The 20213-nt window shown below is 40.2% G+C and overlaps 1 protein-coding gene across 1 annotated transcript in view; it reads right to left on the minus strand.

Moving 5' to 3' along the window:
- Window positions 1-7357: 7357 nt before the first annotated feature.
- Window positions 7358-20213, minus strand: part of PKHD1 (PKHD1 ciliary IPT domain containing fibrocystin/polyductin) — a 248200-nt gene continuing 235344 nt past the window's right edge. The window contains exons 62-65 of the mRNA XM_074153149.1: window positions 16602-16709; window positions 13510-13665; window positions 12175-12309; window positions 7358-7710 (exon numbers count right to left, since the gene is read on the minus strand). Coding sequence (XP_074009250.1) covers window positions 7358-7710; window positions 12175-12309; window positions 13510-13665; window positions 16602-16709 — 752 coding nt within the window. The remainder of the gene's footprint in view (window positions 7711-12174; window positions 12310-13509; window positions 13666-16601; window positions 16710-20213) is intronic.

A 20213-nucleotide genomic window follows, 5' to 3' on the forward strand; every position in this document is an offset into this window, starting at 1 on the left:
TCTCTTTGAAGGGAAAACATGAATTTAAAAAAGAATACCAGAGGTGTCAATTTTTATTTTTTTGTAAATTATGAAAACATTTTCTTTAGAATTATTACAAATTTTTCCAGAGCTTTTGGGGACTGCATAGACCCTCAGACTCCTTGAAATGAAGTGATGTAGACAATTCTTGCAGGATCTTCAAGACAGGAACCTTGACTGACCTTGTGGTTAAATCCCAGGATCGTGAGATGGGTGAAGCGCTGAATCCCTGTAACCTCTTAGAGGCTGCCTCAGGTCAAGGAACCAGGCAATCTCAGGACCCCCACCTCCAAGGTAAGCTTGTACTAGCTGAGTTACCACTAAGAGGAGCAATTACAGAGCAAGTAACTATTTTCAGAGGGAAAAACTGGCACAAAACCTTTACTTGTGCAGTATTTGTGCACTCTGCTTTACTTTTCCCATCAGAAAATAACTCATGATAAGTTGGGAACTGGTCAGTGAAAGACCTCACTGAAAGTAGGAAGGGCATAGCCAGATTAAGCTGAAATGTCCACTTGACAAGGCTAGAAGTCAACCATCTCATCTAAGCTACTCATCTAACATCTGCAGAGACACAAGCACTTCCACAGGCTGATTCAGCCCATCATGCAGTAGCCATGTATGAAAAGTGAAGTGAAGCACCCCCCTGAGTGCATGTCTGACTATAATAACCATGCACAAGGAAGAGTTAGATTAGATTAGACACCTAACTAGGGGTACTGAGTGTAGATGAAAGGTAGGTGGTCATGGTTTTGCTCCTCCACTGAGGAGCAGTGGTCTCAGACAGCAACAGTCCAGTGCTTCCAGCATCATGCACTAAGATGGAGGGTTGGTTAATCAGTAACTTCAATAAAAATATTCTCCTGTTCCACCTCGTGGGAGTAAAAGAAAATTTGTTTTGTGTTCAGGGTTTATCTCATATATGCATTGTCTCTGTCCTAATTTCAACCTCTGAACAGCCTGGATAAACAGATACAAATGTCTTCATTCTGTTACTGACAGAAACAAATTATTGTACGCTCTGTCTGTGGATATCAAGGAAATCAAAGCAACCATGATTTCGCTCAACAACACGAAGTCTTGAATTAAAAGCTTCCTTTTCTGACAATTTAACCTCTCACAGCGGACCAAGACTCTCATCCTCAGAGAAAGAGAGGTATTAGGACCCACAGCAAAGAACTTCTGATGCCATTCACTTGGGAATAGTGTTTCAGACTTCAGTACATCATATAAATTACCATGCAATTTTAGATTAAACAAGAGGCTACTGAATCATCTTTGGACTCATAAGCTACTAAGCCCAGTGGTGGACATGAAGATAAAAAGTCCCAATGGGCAAGTCTTAAAAGGGAGCTGCAATTTATGATTCAGCTAATCATCGTTGCTGTGTCTGGAAACAAGAAGAAAGCATGAGGCATGACAGAATGAAATGCAGCATCCTTCTCCCTGCAATGCACATCTTTTCTCTGGGATTAAAATAGGGTTTGCATTTTAAATTTTCATTTACTAAACAGAAAAATATTTTACTAGGAGGGAATGGTATTAAGGAGAAATGATTCTTTGTGTGCCCTCAGGCCTGGTGAAGACAGGATTTGATTTGCTGTGTTAGGCTGGAATCTGGATTGATACACAGAGATGAGAAGGTGTTTAATAAAATTTACATTTCATTTTCTCACTTGACACCAGTCTCCTGTCACTCACCGAATGAAGGGAATACGACAAATAACTTTTGTCAGCACCTAGACAGGGAGAGACGGTCGAGGCGGGGGAGAGAGAGCAAGGGTGGGATATTTTTAGCATCGTTGCCTTTGACGGCTGCGAGACCTGGCGTGTCCTGAGCACTGGCTTCATCTTTAATGTACTCTGTAAGGGAGAGGTGTATCGAGAGGGAAAGCACAAATTAATCCAACCACATCTAACCTGTCCCTGGGGATGGCCAAATGACCTACTGGGAAATGAATTAGATGAGCTACACCCAAAGGAGCAGAGCAGTTCAGCGCATGCTCCATGCTCTGTTTGCGTGTAGCTCTTCTCACTGACAAACGCAGTGAGATCTGGCTTCAGTCCATCTTCCCCAGTGCTGCAGATATCCTTTTCCATGACATTGTTTTGGCCATGTCACCTCTTTCTGTTCTTTTTCCCTTCTGATCCCAAGTTGAAGTGCCTGGTTTTCGTATTAAACCCTATCATCCCTGATTTTTTTCCACCTGGATTTAGGTTTCTAACTGAGGAGCCAAGATCAGGGTCCTAGTCAGCCTAGTCTCACTCCTCACTCAGTGCCTCTGAGAAATTATTTTTCCCAGAGAAAACTGAATCCCCCTCTGGAAACAATGGAGTTGCCTCCCACTGCATAAGGTTTAACTGCACAAATCCAAGGGGAGGAAGGTATTTCACAGGAGGACTGAGCATATATTCTCATTTTCTTCTGTTCCTTTTGGGGTACTAACCCTTATGTTTTCAGCTGAATTTTAAGTCAGATCCCTGCATCCCACAGAACTCCTGCAGAACTTGGAAAAGAGCTAAGTGTGATAAAGAATGTGTAGGACATTTAGAAAAGCAAGGAGAATAAACATTACTCCCTATATTTATCAGGCAACAAAACCTAGAAAATAACAGGCAGAACATTTAAAATAAAATCTGGAATAATTTTTTTCACACAGGTTATAGGTAATTCAGTGTAACATGACACCCATGCTGCACTTTCAGAAAACATTCAGGGACAATAGGTCCATCCAATGGGTACTAGGAGCAACCACCATTCCTAGGAGTCTCCTATTCCTTAGGGTTGAATCCAGGGAAGGCTCATTTCATATTTGCCTTTTTGTTATATTCTTCCCCAAGTATCCACCCTCCTTCAAAGGAGATCTCAACTTCCAGTTTCAAAAGTAAAACATTCTCTGTGTCTTTCTATTTTCCTTTTTGGAAATCTCACTAATGGAACGGTTACTCAGGTTTCCTTATCTACTTTAAAAAATGAAAATTTTTAAATGCTCTGGTGAGACAGTGGCAGATTGATGGTACCTTCTTGGTGTCTGCAGACCTGCACATGCATACAAAGGTTTGAGCCAGTGAGAACGACGGAGTGACTACATCAGTGGATACAGGAAAAGCTACAGATGTATTCTAACTGGGCTTCTCTAAGGCCTTTGACACAGTCCCCTACAACATTCTTCTCTCTAAATTGGAGGGATATTGGAGTGAGATAACACACTTTTGCTGGTGTGTTATGACATCTTGGAATGATCTTATGGTGTATCTGGCTTTTGCTCTTGAAATCATCTTTATAATGTGGAACAAGAAATCATCACCCAACTTTTCGCACATTTTAGTAGGTACATAGTTGGAATAATTTCAAGTCCTGGCAAATGCATAATGATTGCAAAAATTAAATCTAAAAAACCTGTGAGTCTGCATACTCAGTAAGTACCCATAATCACTCTTGGAGTGTTACATCATGCAACTTTCCTGCATGGTTTTCTTTCACAGTTCCTAGTCCACTAAAGAATTTTTTGACTGTAATTTCACTCTTAATGAGGCTACTCATTGCAGAATCAGAAGCTCAGAGTATAGCCTTCTGACCGGACAGTTGCTTCCTTTATTTGCCATTGATACCTCTCATCCTATAGAAATAAATGTCAAAATAAATGTCATAATAAATAGGGATTGGGAGTTATACCGTATAGAGATGATGAAAGGGTTTATAATCTCATTGCTGTTATTTGGTTTTTCTTTTTCTTTTTTTTTAATTTTGTCTTAGGCACACAATTCCTTCAACCCAGTCTGTAATTAATTTTACTACATCACCAGTTATCTCTGCTTCCTAACCAGGCTTGTCATTTTAATTTTTCACAGGCTTTCTTTTTTTCTATCCATGTGCCTGTTCCTGTATCTTTGTGAAGTCTCATCAACTCTGGCCCAGAGCCTTAGGCAAATTTGTCTGTAATGCACTCGTCTACTTCAGACATGAGAGGAAAAAATACCACTTCCAGAAAATGGGGAGGAAAAAAGGGAAGAATAGTTTTGACCATACATTGTCTAGGAATTCAGACAAGGCATCCTTTCAGCTACATTCTTATTTGTATTGATAAAGGAACTCAAGTGCTGTTGGAGATCAGACTACAGAAAAAGGTTAGCAGGTGGAAACCCCAAATCCAGCAAACAATGAAATTTTTGCCATTGGCTGTACTAGAGCCAAACTTGTCAAATTTCACTGACATTTAACTTGACTGTCAAGAAAGACTTTGGGACTCGGAAGATGGATCTGCACAGGCAGATGCAGAGACTTTTACACTCATTTTGGCACTTTGAAGGCTTCCTTGGTGTTCAGTGTAGGGAAGTTTGCACTTTGCTAAGCTCAAGTAGATTTGCTGAAAGGGCTTAGTGTCCCTCGCAGAGCTGGCCTGAATGTGGGCTGCTCTAGAGCATGAGTCTTCGCCATGACATGCCTATAGGCTTCTTTGAAAAGATGAGCTGAAATCCTGCTGTTGCCTTTTTATGTGTCCTCACAGAAGCTGGACTTTGACAGTATAAAAAAAAGTGAACTCTTTTCAGCTGAATGCCCTGCAGCTGGACCAGAAGTCTTTAATGACCTCAAGTCTATCAAGGCACCCCATCCCTCTTTGGTAACCCATGTGTCACACTGTGGGTTCTTCCTCTGGCTCATTCCACTCCATTCCTACCCTGCCCTGCCCTCACCCTGTCTTTTGGAATGTATATCTTCCTATCAGGGAGTATTTCAATGCACAAACTTACCCATAAAATATCCAAGCAAAGGTGGAAACCAATGTTGCCCTAATTATAGTGTAAGGATTAAGGGGACTCAACAACACAAAGACTAAGGGTCTATAGCAGGGTCACCAAAAGTACCGATGACACGACAGTAATGACATGCAGATGCCCCACAGGCCAACCTGGTATTCGAGCTGTTGTAAAACGAAGCCTTTGGCTTGGGACATGAGATATGTATTCTCTATCTTTACCTTGTCCAGGACATTCTGGAGCAGCTTGGGTATGTCTGTTTATCTAACCATACATTCCCTGTAAGAGCGAGAGGCTGTTTTTATCTTTGTCTGTCTAGATGGAAAAAATTTCAAAATAAATCTGGATCTCCATCAGCCACAAAACAGCAGGATCCCATTTCATCCAAGTGCTGTTGGCATCAGTTTAAAACCAACTATGTTTTAGAAAAGGTTTAACTATGTTCTTCAACCACTAAGTCTCAGTCACATCTTCTTTCTCCCTGACTGCTAGAATGATTTTTTTTTTTCCTGGTACATGACACAAGATTCCCTAAATTTCTTACTTATTCAGAATTCACTTCGTATTTGCACTAATCATAGAATCATTAGGTTGGAAAAAATCTTTAAGATTATCAAGTCCAACCATTAACTTTTCTTAATGTTTTGTTTCACTTTCTCCCCACTTCTTTCCCATGCTCCACCACTCAGTTAATGCACAGCACTGTGCAAAATCAAGATCAATAATGCTGCAGTTAAAACATTTTTTCACCCTGCTCATTCCATTAGAGGTCTAAACATGCAAGACATTACTTATTCTGTAAACAAAATATGGATAAACAAAAGGATTACGAATTAAAGGATTAATTAAAGCCCTTAAATGTTTTTCAATATGTCTGGTCTGTTTTTTCCCCAAAACCTAGGCTCCGTTGTATAATGTTTGTATATAATTTACATTCATTATTATTTGCTTACATTCTGACATTTGTGATTATATATTATTTGCTTTCACACTGCTTGGATGTGACAGAGTCACTTACTTGGAGTAGAACTACAGAAGGGTGGTGGACTTCAGGGGACAGAGAGATTGTATTTCTGAAGGGAGGAAAGGATCCTACCATGTTTCTATCACGTGAAAGCATCCAAAAGTGCATATCAGCTATGAAGGAATGGAAGGTTCTCCAAATCATTTCACCAAACCTGGATGTCTCTCCAAAGTGTGTCTTTTTATACATACCCTGATTCATGAACCTTAGGGATCTACCACATCGATTCACATAAAGAATATTTTGGCCTTTTCAGAAAGTACTGTAAGAAATTTCTTTTCTATATCACAGAAGAGGTTGGAAAGGCTGATCTATTGCACTTAGTAATGTAAAGTTCTCATCCTCAACTGTCTTAAGCCAGAAAAGCTCCTGTGCAGTCAGCCAGAAACCCATGTCACCTCAGCCTGATTTCACATGAAAATAATGTTTATAGACACAACACAGAGCAGGAGACAATGTTGGTGAATTCATTTTTGTGCCTAGAAATCTGTATAACTCACTGCCCAAAATCTGCACCTTAGCTCCTTCAGCTTGAAATGAACTGGTTTGCTCTTGTTATTTGTCGGGTTTTTTTCCAAATTAAGTTTTCTTACCTCCTCTTCCACTGCTGATCTAGCCAGAAACCTCATCTTTCTGCTTAAGTATTTTTTCTGCAGAGGACTATAAATTTTATCTTGTGACACCAGACCACCTTGCAACCAAGAATTTTATGGTACAGAGAGGGCATAATAAAGTTCCTCATCTTCCAGCTCAGTAAAGCAAAGCACAGAGGAATTCTCTGAGCAACCCAAGAACATCAGCATTATTATTACCATTCATAAAGAGTAGTGTTCACAACAAGCCAGTGTTTTAAGAGTGTTAGAAAATTATGCCATGGTGAAGATTTAACCCAGTGAAATACTTTAATTAAAGCAAAAATAACAACACACATTTAACAAGGGAGGAATGAAACTTACACAAGTCACAATGAAATGGAAGTTGAATAAGTGTTTATATTTCCACAGAAAAAGGAAAAGATTTATGCACATACTGACATTCTTTGAATGAAACTAAAGGTATGATTGGAAGAAATGGGAAAATTCATAAAAATATATTTATTTATATGCATACATACCAATCAGCATTGCTCTAAGCACTAAGACTACATCAGTGATAGTATATAAAAGTATCAGGAATCCAACCATCTGCACTGTTGACTTGTTAGGCTAATTCTTGAGTGCTTTTGACCCAGCAAGCCAGATATCACTCCCCCAAACAACTCTTGGAGAGAGTTTTAGAGGTGTTAGACGGACTATTCACACCAGGCAGTTTGGGTGCACCCACTGCCTTTGGAAGCTAAGAAAGGTCAACACCACAGACATGGTCAGAGTCTCCCAGTTGGCTGGAAAACCAGACAACAGGTTCATTTGTACATGTGCAGCTTTGCAGTCTGGTTCCCTGTGCAAATATGTGTATGTTTTGCTCCAACCACAGAGACAAAGACTCAACTTTGCATTGACTGCAAGCCAGGCAAAATTTGCTTTGTCAGTGGTCCACCACCTCACATCACTTCTCTTACACCTCTGCTGCTACCACAGCAACGTGTTCTCCAAGATCATTCTGCGGTTTGGGCATCCGTTCAGTCTTCTCTCTCTCCTTCTTGTAACCAGCTGAAGGCTTGGGAACATCTTTCTGTCTGGAGCACCTCGGGACCGTTGGCTGCTGAAGTTCCAGAGAGTCACCGGGAGATGTTACTCTATGTACCTGTTGGTGACTGTCAATTATCCTAGCAGAAGAAAAGGTGTCTCTGTCACCTGTCTTACACTGGACAGTGCTCATCTTTCTCACTGACTTGGCTTCCCAGGGCTTCAGGTTCAGGTCCTCCAGTTGTCCTGTGGCATGCCCCATTGCTCCAGTTCCTTCCATATCTGTGAAAACAAGACTTGTTTGTGCTTTACAATAAATGTGAGATCTTACCTTCATGTTCCTTACCCTTCTATGCCTTCGCTGTGTGTTAAAGACATTAATGAAAAAGCAGTTATTGTTGGAGAAATAATTGTAACTGGCCACAAATTTTAGGTTAGAAGAAATAAGTTGTTAAAAACCAAACCATCATAAGCTGTTTTCATGAATAAAAAGAAAGCAAATAGAACAACTGGTTTGTTCTTATCGGTACACTAACAACTCTTACAGCTTCTTCCAATGGTTAACAAATATTTCAATAAATGCTTAATAATAAAGTATATAGAATACAGCTGGTTAAAAAGCTATGTATCGCTAAGACTGATAATAGTTTTAATACTACTTATAAAATACATCAACCCTCTATGAATCAGGCTGTAAATAAGGCAGAACATTTGATTTCCAACATTTGAATGCTACTCAAGGCAAAGCCTGTGACCTGCAATGTTGTTTAAAAAATGATGTTGAAAAAATGCAGAAAAAACCAAAATATATACCATACATTTTTCATGTGGAAGTGAAAAATGTTTACATCTTAATAAACCAAATGGTTATCAACCACAGAGGCAGAATCACTTGTGCTGTTACAGCAGATGGCTTCTGAGTTGACAGGGTGTGCTATCACTTCAGTGCAAGATTGGCAGTCTGCTTCATTTGGATGCTAAAAACACTTGTAAAATTCTTGCAATCCTCTCCCTTCCCCCCCCCCCCCCCCCCCCCCGAAAATAAAATAAAACCAGCCCAGACCGAAACCATTTATACTTGTTCCAAACCCAGAACTGGTCCTAGTCTACACATGTCGTGTTAGTGTCAACGTCAGCTCTTGTAGTCCATTCATCAGCATATATTATAGGTCGTTATCACAAATGACCCCTGAAAATGTATTGTTACCAGTCCTTATTTTTCACGTTTATCCTTGAAGTTGAACTCTTAACATCCTGCACCATTCATTTCCATGGTTTCTCAGACCTTTTGCTGAGATTAATTCTCTTTTCCTTTCTATAATTCATTAATTGGAACTCTATTTGCTGGACTAATTTTCTCCTATCTTCTTTTATTTTCTACATTTTTCCTATTTTTTTCATGCTTATACTTACTTTCCCTGTTAAGAAGCGCTACGTACATGCATAGCTTTCAATTTCAATTTATGAGGAGTGGCTGGGGGTGTTCAGCCTGGAGAAAAGGAGGCTGAGGGGAGATCTTCTCACTCTCTACAACTCCCTGAAAGGAGGGTGTAGCGAGGTGGGATCAATCTGTTCTTGCAAGTAACAGGTGATAGGACAAGAGGAAACAGCCTCAAGTTGCACCAGGGAGTGTTTAGGATGGATATTAGGAAAAATCTCAGTGAAAGGGTTATCAAACATTGGAAGAGGCTGCTGAGGGAAGTAATGGAATTGCCCTCCCTGGAGGTATTTAAAAGACACATAGACATGGTGCTGAGGGACATGGTTTAGTGGTGGATTTGGCAGTGTTTGGTTAATGGTTGGACTTGAAGACATTAAAGGAGTTTTCCAACCTAAACCATTGTATGATTCTATAAACAAGACAATCTTGTCATGAATCCCCTATAGTAAAGCTTCGTGTTCTTTCTTCATATGTATTGATGCCCTCCTCATCTTCAAAGGCACCATTTTCAACTGTGAAACAGGTCTTTTCAAGTGAGTTTGAATTAATGGAAAAAGCTAAAAGTTTTCTGGATATGAGCAGTTTCAAAGATGAAATACTGCCTTGAGATTTATATGACATGGTAAGTAATCTAAAATATCCTGATTTTTAAAAATTAAATACAAACTATTCAATATCAATAAAGCATGTGATTAACTGGATTAAGTACCAGCTAAGAGACAGAGCTGAGGCAGTAATTATATATGGGAAATAATTCTCAGAGATGGGGATGTGTGGCAGTACCAGACACTACCACTGAAATGAATGATATTCAGAATTTCCAGCAGTGGTTTTGAATTAAAACTAAAATTGATTCTTATGAAATTTTGTAACTAGTGGGGAAAATGGCAAACTGGCATAAAGGAAGAAGGAGGACTTGATCTGAGCAACCTAGAAGCAAGGGTTGCAGACCATGCCTACCTATAGAGTGGAAGAACCTCTTCAGAAATACAACAGAGATTTCTGAGGGAAGGTGGCCAAGGAGTCCAGGATAAAGACCAATAAGGTATAATACCTGAAAGGACTGGAAATTTAAGCTAGGAAACATAAGCTGTTATGGGATACAGTTTTTTAAATGTGAAAGCGATGAACCAGGGGAATAAACTGCAAAAAGAAATAATATGTTCCTCCACCTCCAGGTGCAGTTCTGTTAACCATGTGTTAGTCAACCAAAAGTTATTTAATTCAAGAGAGAGATAATTCAAGTTATTTAATTCAAGAGAGAGATAATTATGTGAAGCTGAGGAGATTTTTTGTTGTGCCAAGGTCAGACAAGGCAATATCTTAATCCCTTTTCCCCTGCAATACTGTATATCTATGCATAAAGCTTTCCTTATCATCATCACCATCCTCAGCTACTTGATCTGGGACAACAACCAGGGCCCCTACCTCCACTGGACTTTGCACTGTATAAGCACCTACAGAGAAAAACTCTGCCTTGCAAGACTTACTGTGGTGATTAATAATAAAGGCTCCAAACACTTAATTGTATTAGAAAGGTGGGATTTCTTATGGGGGGAACAGCTATAAAGCAGAAACTAAACAAAAAGACTGCAGCTTTGATTTCCTCTCTCTCTTCTCTCTCTCTCCAAAACCAACAGCACTTTAAATAAGGGGAAATCAAACATTAGACGTTTCCAAGTCATATGTATTAAATTCACTTAAGATATTGTTATCCTTGTTTAGATTTGAACATATCGGGGAATCTTTTTGTCTTGCAACTATTCCTAAAAGACTTTAAGTGGCTGGATTGCCTTTTTCTGACAAAAAAAATCTTTCCATGAATTATTTACATGACGGCTCCAATCAATGCTATACCTGTCAGCCTCCCCAGCCAAAATGAAAGTTCACTATGTAAAGGTGCCAAGGGAGAGTGGCAGCCTCCCACTGCGAGTTTATAGACAGAACTAAGTCAGCACGCATTATGTGTCAGAGCCGACATCAGACAGAATCAGATCCTTTGATCTCAGACCTCCACAGGAAGCTTAGATCTCAGACAAATTAGATAAAAAATGAATTTATAGCAGATATGTATCCTAAGGCACACAGCTGAACGCTGTGTTTTGGAGGAGTACAGCAAATATCAAAACACATAAACTGCAGAATTTCCTCTCTCCTTCTCTCTCTCCCTCTGCTTTTGTGATAGATGTTAATTAAAAGGAGATAAAACTCCAGCTCACCTCTTCCTGCCTCTTATGTAATCCACAGACTTCGGGAAGGAGGAGGAAAAAGCAATTCCCAAAACAGAGTGAACGGGTGGTTCAGCAGGGTTATCTGAATGCCCTTAGATCTGCACTGTGGGCAGGTGAGACAAAAAACAAACCCACAACCCAACTACTATAGGAACATTTCACACTTGCAGCGAGGGAAGCCAGTGATTTGTGCTGCCAGCCACATGCCCCTGAGGCTGTCTGCTTTTCCGTGACCTCAGAAGAAGTCATGTTTGATCAGCAGAAGATGAAAAGACAAGTCTCAAGGAGGTGTGCAGAAGAAGGGTGTTTGTGGCAGGGCCTCCGGGGGACACACAGGGGAGGGTGGTTGGGAATGGAGCTGCTTTGGGGTACTATTTTGGACTCATGGCTTAGAAAGCATGGCATGAAGGTCCAGTGAGTGGTGGAGGCAACAGAGACTGTGCAAATGAGTCCTACCTCCAGTGTACCTCGCTGTCCTCTACAGCCTGCAAATTTGTCCAGAGATTTCTAAGCACTTTGCAGTTATTGCCGCAGCACTTGGAGACCAGAGCAGGAAGAAGTCCTGTTGCTCCAGGCATGCTGGGGACACTGTGGGAATGTTGGTCCCTGCCCTATTCCAAACACACTAGGTGAAATCATGGACTCCTGGAGCAGAAGGGGGATTATGTTGCTGCCTTCAGTAGAGGTAGGATTTCACACAATATGTATGTAACAGTAGATAAAAAGGAGATAAGGAGATAAGAAGCTGTGGATGCCCCATTCCTGAAAGTGTTCAAGGCCAGGCTGGATGGGGCTTTGAGCAACCTGGTCTAGTCGGAGGTGTCTCTGCCCATGGCAGGGGGGTTGGAACTGGATGATCTTTAAGGTCCTTTCCAACCCAAACCATTCTATCATTCTATGAAAATGACAAATAGAAAAATACCAGGGAGGAGAAGGAATATGAGGTAATAAAGTGATAGATCTGAGAACTGTGCCATTGATGCTATACAAACCTACAGTTTGTTAAGAAACCTAAACCAACTTTTGATATCTGTCTGTTTATATATTTAGATTGTTGTCAAACTGCAGTCTCACCTCCTGCTACAGGCACAGCACTTTTATTTTCTCCTTGATTATAGCAAGGCTGGACATGAGCTGCATGAGGCGGTGCTTGTTTACGGAGTGCTTTGGTACTGGCCTTTGGTGCATCAGCTCGTTCAGTCCTTGTTTCTGTAATGAAACATACAATTACATCACTCTCAATCCATCCTCAGCTCAGCAGCAATTATCACTTCAAGCAACAATATATTTCTGGTGAATTAACAGATAATCTAAAAGTGTTCTTTCTGCCCAAAAACAGAGGGAGTTCTTTTATGTTCATGCCATCCTATGTTTTGCCATTAGGGAGCCTACCCGTTCTCTTCAGCAAAATCTTTTCTTATGGTCTCTATGGTTAGTAATATTAGTAATTCAGACCTGACTGGAGCTAGTGCTTATGGTGCAGTTTAGGAGAAAGACCCTTTAGCCTGGATTTGCAAAGTTACTTGAAAGCAAATGTTTGGAGAAACTAGGGAGAAGGTCTTGAAACTAGTGGGAGATGTCTTATTAACTGGGATGTGCGCTTGCTCCTCCACTACGGGTTACCTGTACATTTGGCTAAGTTCCAATTTCAGTTAGCACATCTGAAAGGCCAAGTTTTTGGTAACTTTCAACATATCCATGAGTTTAAGATGAATGTTTGGCAAACAAATGACCAACAGTTACAGTCAGATCCTTTTATCTTCAGTTCTTCTCTTACACAAATAACTTTCTGCTTTCTGCAGTTGTAAAGCCTCCTTGAGGTACCTATATTTGTTTTAAGGTCAATGCTAAAAAGAAGGCAACCTTAAGGTAAATCAGTAGGGGTGTGGATTTGCTTGGGGGAGAATTCCAGAAAGGCTGTAGCCCTCTCCTGACTGCTTTGACTCATATGGTGCTGACAGTGGGATACGGGATGTGAGTGTGGCTGTGCCTCTGTCTCGTGACATTCCCACTGCAGCTGTGTCTGGTCCTTGGTCAACACCAAGACTTTCAATAACCTTACTACAGCAATACTTTGCTATGTCATCCTTTATCAGGGAACCGCAGTGGTGGAACAGATCACTGAAATTATAACAAGTATTTCCTTCTTTTCTCAATTCCTTGTCTGTGCTATAGAAATCTGATTTTCATCATGTTTCACATACAGTTAAAACTTTTTCCAGCCAGGACTCAGACATATGTTACAGGCACAAAACTGTATAACCCTGAACCATGAACTATACTGTTAATTAACTTCTCAGACCTTTCTGTGAGTGACACTGTCTGAATCCTGTTGTGGCCACTCTGGAGAGCTGTTAAATAAAACAGGGAGTCTGCAAGTATAAATTTTACTGGGCATTTCCAACTTACTGTTGCTTTTGCTCTTCTTGAACCAGCACAAGGCAAGAGTGAGGACGAACGCAGATGCTGCTGAACTTAGTATGACAACAAGGATCATGCTGGCCTTCACTCCCGTGGTGACAGGGAAGATGGTAAATGGCTGAGACAGCACAGTAAACTTAGCCCCTGAGAAGTCAAAGCAGTCAGAGTTTATTTCAAAAGTAAGAACACTGGTTTCAAAGCTAAAACAACAGGTTATAGCCTTTCAACAGCGATGCTGCTGTTAAAAATGCATGTAGGAACAACCCGTAAGTCCATCTAACTTCAGATCCAACATTCACTAGAGGTAAGCTTAAGTCCATGATGCAGAAAACTCCTGATGAACTTGTTAATCTTTTCCATCATATTGATAATGAGCATTATAAATAAAAAATGCCAGTGTCCTTGCTGTTAGCATGGTAACTATTTAGTGTCTTGACATGCACAAGCTTTGGGTAATGCTCTTCACCCAGAGATACTAAAGTTTTCTGCAAATGAAGTCAGAATTAAGCCAGCCACTACTGATAGTTTCTATGGTCAAGAGTTCATTACAACTGAGCATCTGAGCTTCAAGGAATGGAAGATGCTTAATACTGCCCTTTTGAAAATCAGACATATAGAGGGGTTTTGGTTCCCTGAATCACTTGCAAAATGCATTTTGAACGGAGATGTGCCTGGGAAGGACAGGAGTTTAACAAAACTGGCCCTGGCACTCTCTATAGACCAATTTGAAGGATGTGGATTAACACATCAACTCACTACCTGTTTTACTACCTGACTCGTTATCAGTCCTAACCCCACAATTCTAGTCATTTTGACAGATGGATATTTCTTTTACTTGTTTGAGTTCTACTTTTAATAAAAATCTAAAAGCCCTTTTTTTTTTTTTTCATCAATTCATTAAAAAAAAATCAGAAACACTGTCAGATGGAGTCTTGGGGACTAGGGTAAGTAGCTGTAAGTACTTTTATCTGAAACTAATTAAATTTATGTCAGTATTGTCCACTTGAACAAAGCCAAGCTTCATCAGAACAATGTGGGAAGCATGTTCCAATTGGGAAAAATTTGCCTGCAGGTACAAATACCTATGAACTTCAGTTGAGAGGAGAGAAACAATCTTACAGATATCAAGGACTCTACACAGACAGGAGGTTAAAGATTCTTAGCAATACTCTAATAGTTTATGAGTACACTTCTATTGGTTTAAATGGAAACTGGATGGATCAAGCCCATTGGGATCTATATCAGTTAAGTGAATATTACTGTAAAACAAGGAGCAAGACTATGCAGCAGTGTTATGAATAGTCTGCTGTCTCCAGGAACTACCACTAAAGCGCTTGGGATTATTGCATTCAGCATCAACTGCATCTTCTGAGCTGCCTCCAAATCACAAATTATGCCAGGGTACAGATGGAAACCTGCTCATGAAAATGTATCCCAAACATCTACCATTTGATTTTTTAATTTTTATTTGTTTATCTCAACCAATAAGCAAATATCTTCACTAAGAGTCTGGCAGTATAAAAGCCTTTATTCTGTCTCTGGCATGGTTCCCAATAACAACCATTGCTTGTTTGGTGTGTACTTTTACAATGTGTATTAAAGGTGTACCATACTCTGATTGACACAGGCAATACCTACACAGATGCATCAGCCGTCCACATTGTGAGCTGTAAACATCTCTTTGCCACACTCTGACTCGCTAAATATTTAATAAAAGGGAACTGCATTTGTCTTTTGTTCAGAATAAAGAAGATTTTGTGACTCCCTTGAAGTAGCTTTCAAAATACATTTCATCAGACTGTACTGCCCACTAAATGATTGGATCCTGTGGGGTGCTGACTCTCCCTCTGCTCTCTCTGAAGGGAAGGTAATGGGAGTTGTGGGTGTTTGGCAGTTTGTCCTCAAAGTAGACATATGTGCCTCCTTTAAAGGCCCATCTCCAAGTACTCTGTGCACCCTAGTTCTCCCTTTGCAAAGCCATGGACAACACTTGATGTTGATTCATCACTTGTGACTAGGAGGAGCTAAGGCTTCTCATTAAAATAAAGTTCTAGACCTGCATTTAATGCCAGAATAGGAAGGCATTTCTTGCATTATAGATACTATCCCATGCCATGTGTCTCAGGTTATAAGTATATGGAGATATCTATATCTGTATCAATATCTATATCTATATAGATATATATCCACATATATAGATAACTCCATATATGTATGTATGTAATACTATAATAAATACTTTACACATGGTCTTACAACACCTATATCTTAATATGTCTTTGGACTACATGCCAGACAGCATGTTCCTGCTTCTCCATTGACGTACCTCAGCGGTCATTCTGAGACAAGAAACCAGCACTTTGACACCTATATACCTTCAGAGTCAACTTTGTACATAAATTCAGGCCCTGGAACAGGCCCCTGCTTTTCTTGTGAAGATGCCCTGAGGCATTTACATGCTGGAGTTCATGTGGTCCCTTATCCCCAGAGTGCCGACATCCCGTTCAGCTGGTATTTCTAAAGAGGTATAAGTACACTTCATGATAACTGGGTTCCTCAGAGTTACCCCTAATAGAGCCCAGTTCTGGAGACATGCTCTGAGTGTGCATAACCTGTCGCACCCATAAACATGACCAGTTGCAGATAAATGGTCGGTAAAAGGCACTACAAAAATAACTGGAAGGACAGACAAAAGATTTCTGAATACAAACAGGAGAAAAAGAGGGAATGAGAGGACTCAATTTATAGGAAAAAGGTTGTTCTCGTAGCTTATCTGACCTGAAGTACCCAATTCCTACATGGGATACATAGCTAGGCAGTCCAGGGAGAAAGAGGCACCTTTCTCTGTTGTAACTCATCTTGATTTTGGGGATCTTGCTTGAATAACACAGGAATCACCCAGCCCCCTTGCTGCCTGGGTAATGCCAACTTGGACATGTAACAGAAGGCAGGCTATTTAGAGGTTTGGCATTGCTCCACTCATGCAAACAAAGCTTAACTCCCTTTTAATTTATCCAGACCACCTGTAGGGTTTTGAATTTGGTTACCAAAATAAAAAACATGCAGAAAATTTATTTTACCTGGAGGTGATGTGACAGTGAACACAAGTTTCCAGTTTGTACCTGAGCTGGAGACAGCCAGACTGGAAAAGCTTGCACATCCATCTATGACCTCCACTTGGTTGAGCCCTGCAGAGTAATAAAAAGTTGCATTGCAATTAGCAGCATCCAGTACCACCAAAATCCCTCAGAGAGCCCTTGTGACTTTAAAGGGAATTCAGAAATCCTAAATTCAGTGTCCTTCCTAATAATAAACAGTTTTGTCTAACCCCAGAATTTTCACATAGGGTCAGGTCTTCAGAGGTACTTGGACATCAAATTCCTGATGGACTGGAGGACCTTTGATTCTGAATCTTGATTCCTTGTCCTCATTGTGAAATGGCATTTACTGTATATATCCAGGTCATGGGGGTGTAACAAATACAGATGTTAAGGGGATCAAGCAAAGGTAACAGGGGCTACACAGAAGCACTAGAAAGTTCCAGATGCTCATCTTTTTGCCTTAACTTATGCTGAGTGTGAATAAATATGTCACCAAGGTTAGAAGAGTATCAGTGAGAGACTGAGTATTTTCTGTCCTAAAAGGGTGGTCTCAAAGAGCCAGCCACTGCAGCTAAGGAAAAAAGCTGACTGTTTTGTTCATAGAATCATAGAACGGTTAGAGTTGGAAGGGACCTTAAATATCATCTAGTTCCAAACCCCCTGCCATGGGCAGGGACACCTCCCACTAGACCGGGTTGCTCAAAGCCCCATCCAGCCTGGTCTTGAACACCTTTAGGGATGAGGCATCCACAGCTTCTCTGGGCAATCTATTACATTATTATATTACCTCATATCCTACTGTTAAATCATTTTGAATTTTCCTCCAGCTCTCTCAGATGCTTTGAAAGGAATTTAGCCGTGAAAAATGTCTGTGGTGACTACCCTGTCATCACATAGGAGAGACTTTCAGCCAGAAGCCTGGCAGGGGAAAGCTCCATGGGGAGCATTAAAATGAACCTGGGAGACCCTGTTTCTCCACCCCTTTACCTCTTGTTCTAAGCTATCAGGGAATGCATTCTGACCCAACATTTATGCCTGCCGTGGTTGTTAGTTTTGTAGGCTCTTGTTAAAAGTTATAATTTACTTTGCAACTGGATCTCCATTTTATTGTGTGTATCTTTGAGCACCAGCCAAGTCCTGGCCTTTGAGCAACTTCAGGCTCTTGGAGAGAGAGGGGGAAAATCCTAAAGACTGACAAATTTCAAAATGTTGGTTCAGGTGGGGGTGAGAAAGCAGAACTTCCTTAGGATGCTGGACTTGCTCCAGCGATCACAAACACAGACTTTTGCCTGCTCAAAGACAACACATAATAACTATTCACTTTACGAAGCAGGTGGTTTAGTATTTTATTGCCATTAAACAGCACAGGTGAAGGTACACAAAGTCTGAATGTGAGGAGGACATTTATATTCTGCCATCCCTGCGTCCATGTTATTGAACAAAGTGGTGAAGTAGCAAACATCTTTGTGAGACATCTTGCAATCCCAAATGCATAGGAGTGTTCAGCAGATGGAAGCAAGGTTTTTGATGGTAGGCCAGACTGCAGGACAATTTATCACTGTTTTTATCTCATTTTTTGTGCCTACCCCTATATGATACAAACTAAACAGTGCCAGGATCTGTTCTTTGGCACTGAAGATCTGACATGCCCTGGCCAAACCGCTTAAACTCTTACAGTCTCCAAACAGAGATGTTGCAATGCAAACTGCCTACTGAGATCACTTCCTTGTCATGTTGACTTCTAAACCATGGCCAGAAATTGCCTGGGACAAGGTCCTGGGCAAGAGCGTGCCACATTTTAATGATTTAGCAACAGAAATGAAAAAGTTTTCCTTTTTCATAATCCAGTATTATTTAATATACTAATATCCCAGTTAGTTTTGTCTAACTGTATGTTTTTTCTGGTTTTGTACAGCATCTAACACACCAAACCCCCAATTTCGTTGTGAGTCTCCAGGACCAGCTGTGATGTATAAATAAGCAGTAATTTATACTGTGAATAGACTTGGTAAAGATGTGGGAATCTAGATTTCTCTAATTGCTCCAGTCTGATCCTGGCTCATCTATTTATCTACTACATGTATGATCCTCCTTATGACAGTATCTGCCCAGACTACCAAGACTTTTCTTGGCTCTGATACTCACTGTGGCGCTTCTTTTAGCGAGGCTCTTGTCAGCCGCGTTCAAATATTTTATAATTGCCATTTCTAGTCTATGATGAAGCCTGGAGTACTGTACTGTGCTTCTCAACAGAGACTATCTCAGCTTTCGGGCACATATGCTTCAAAGCTCAGAATATTACAGATATATATGGGAGTCTTCACAAAGATCTCCCAGGCAAGCTGGTATTTAACGTAGAAGCAAGCTAATTTGGAGCTAAACTACTTTCCATGAGGCAGTTTGGCTGCTGTCAGATGAAGCAGCCTCAGTGTGCTAGACGGGACCCATTTCGATTAAATGCTGCTTTCATATGCTTCAAAAGACGAGTGCAATAAGGACGTTTGTCAAAGGAAAAACTGCAGCAAACTATTACATGCAGAACATCTGTACTATGCAGTTCTTTCTTTGCTGGAGTTTATTGACTATTAATTTGATGCATGTATCTTTTAAAGAATGTGAACTGCATTTCTCTTCAGTGACTTTTCTTTCTTTTTTTCCCACTTTTTCCCCTTCTCCCTCTTTTTCTTTCTATCTTTTTTTCTCTTTTTCTTCCTCTTTCTTTTCATCTTCTTCTCTTTCTTTTCCCTTCCCTGATTCCTCCCTTCCTTCCTTTCTCCTACTGTTAGCCAGTAGCTGCTCCAATAATCTGTGGTTCATCTAGACCCACGTCTCTAAACCTATGAGGTGTACCACCCTGAAAAGGCATGAAAAACAAAAGAAAAGGTCAAAGGATTTTTCTAACCTGTAAACTTGGAACTATAATGAGGTAGGAAGAGTTTCTAATTAACAGAAACACAGGCTGAAAGGCTGAGAATGTCTGATTTACAGCATGAGTACCACTTCTCCAAATGTGAACTTTTCAAGTCAAAGCTAACACATAAATGGCTTTTGCTGAAGACAAAATTCTTTACCTGTAATAGGAAACCTCATTCTGCAATGTGTGTGCTGTTTGCTTACATTTTAAGATTATAGTAATGAAAATCAGGATACTTTATAATCAATATAATTTCCACTTTCTATTTTAAAAGAATATGATCTTCCACAGGTTTTTGGTTCCGCAGTGTACTTAAACAAGGTTCTATATCTAAGCAAGTTCATAACCTCAATAACCTCAAGGGAAATATTCCCACACTTACAGTTCATCATGGGTTCAGGTCTTTCGATAAGTGAGGACCAGAAGGGAAACATTTAGATCCCTCATGAAAAAAAATTTCACGTTGAAGTAGGCTAATTGAAAATAACAAGCTGTTGTTTCTGTCTGTACTTGGCCAGATCCTTTGCTGGGACAAACAGATTGTCATTGACTCTAAGGAAATTGCCCCAGTTAACATTATCTGAAAATCAAGTAGTAGCATTTCAAATTCTTCATTCTTTTTTTTTTTTAACTTAAGATATGTCTTTTCAAGATAAAGTACTGGATATATTCCCTTT

Source organism: Numenius arquata, chromosome 9 (genome assembly GCF_964106895.1).
Source record: "Numenius arquata chromosome 9, bNumArq3.hap1.1, whole genome shotgun sequence".
NCBI classification, from domain to species: Eukaryota; Metazoa; Chordata; class Aves; order Charadriiformes; family Scolopacidae; genus Numenius; species Numenius arquata.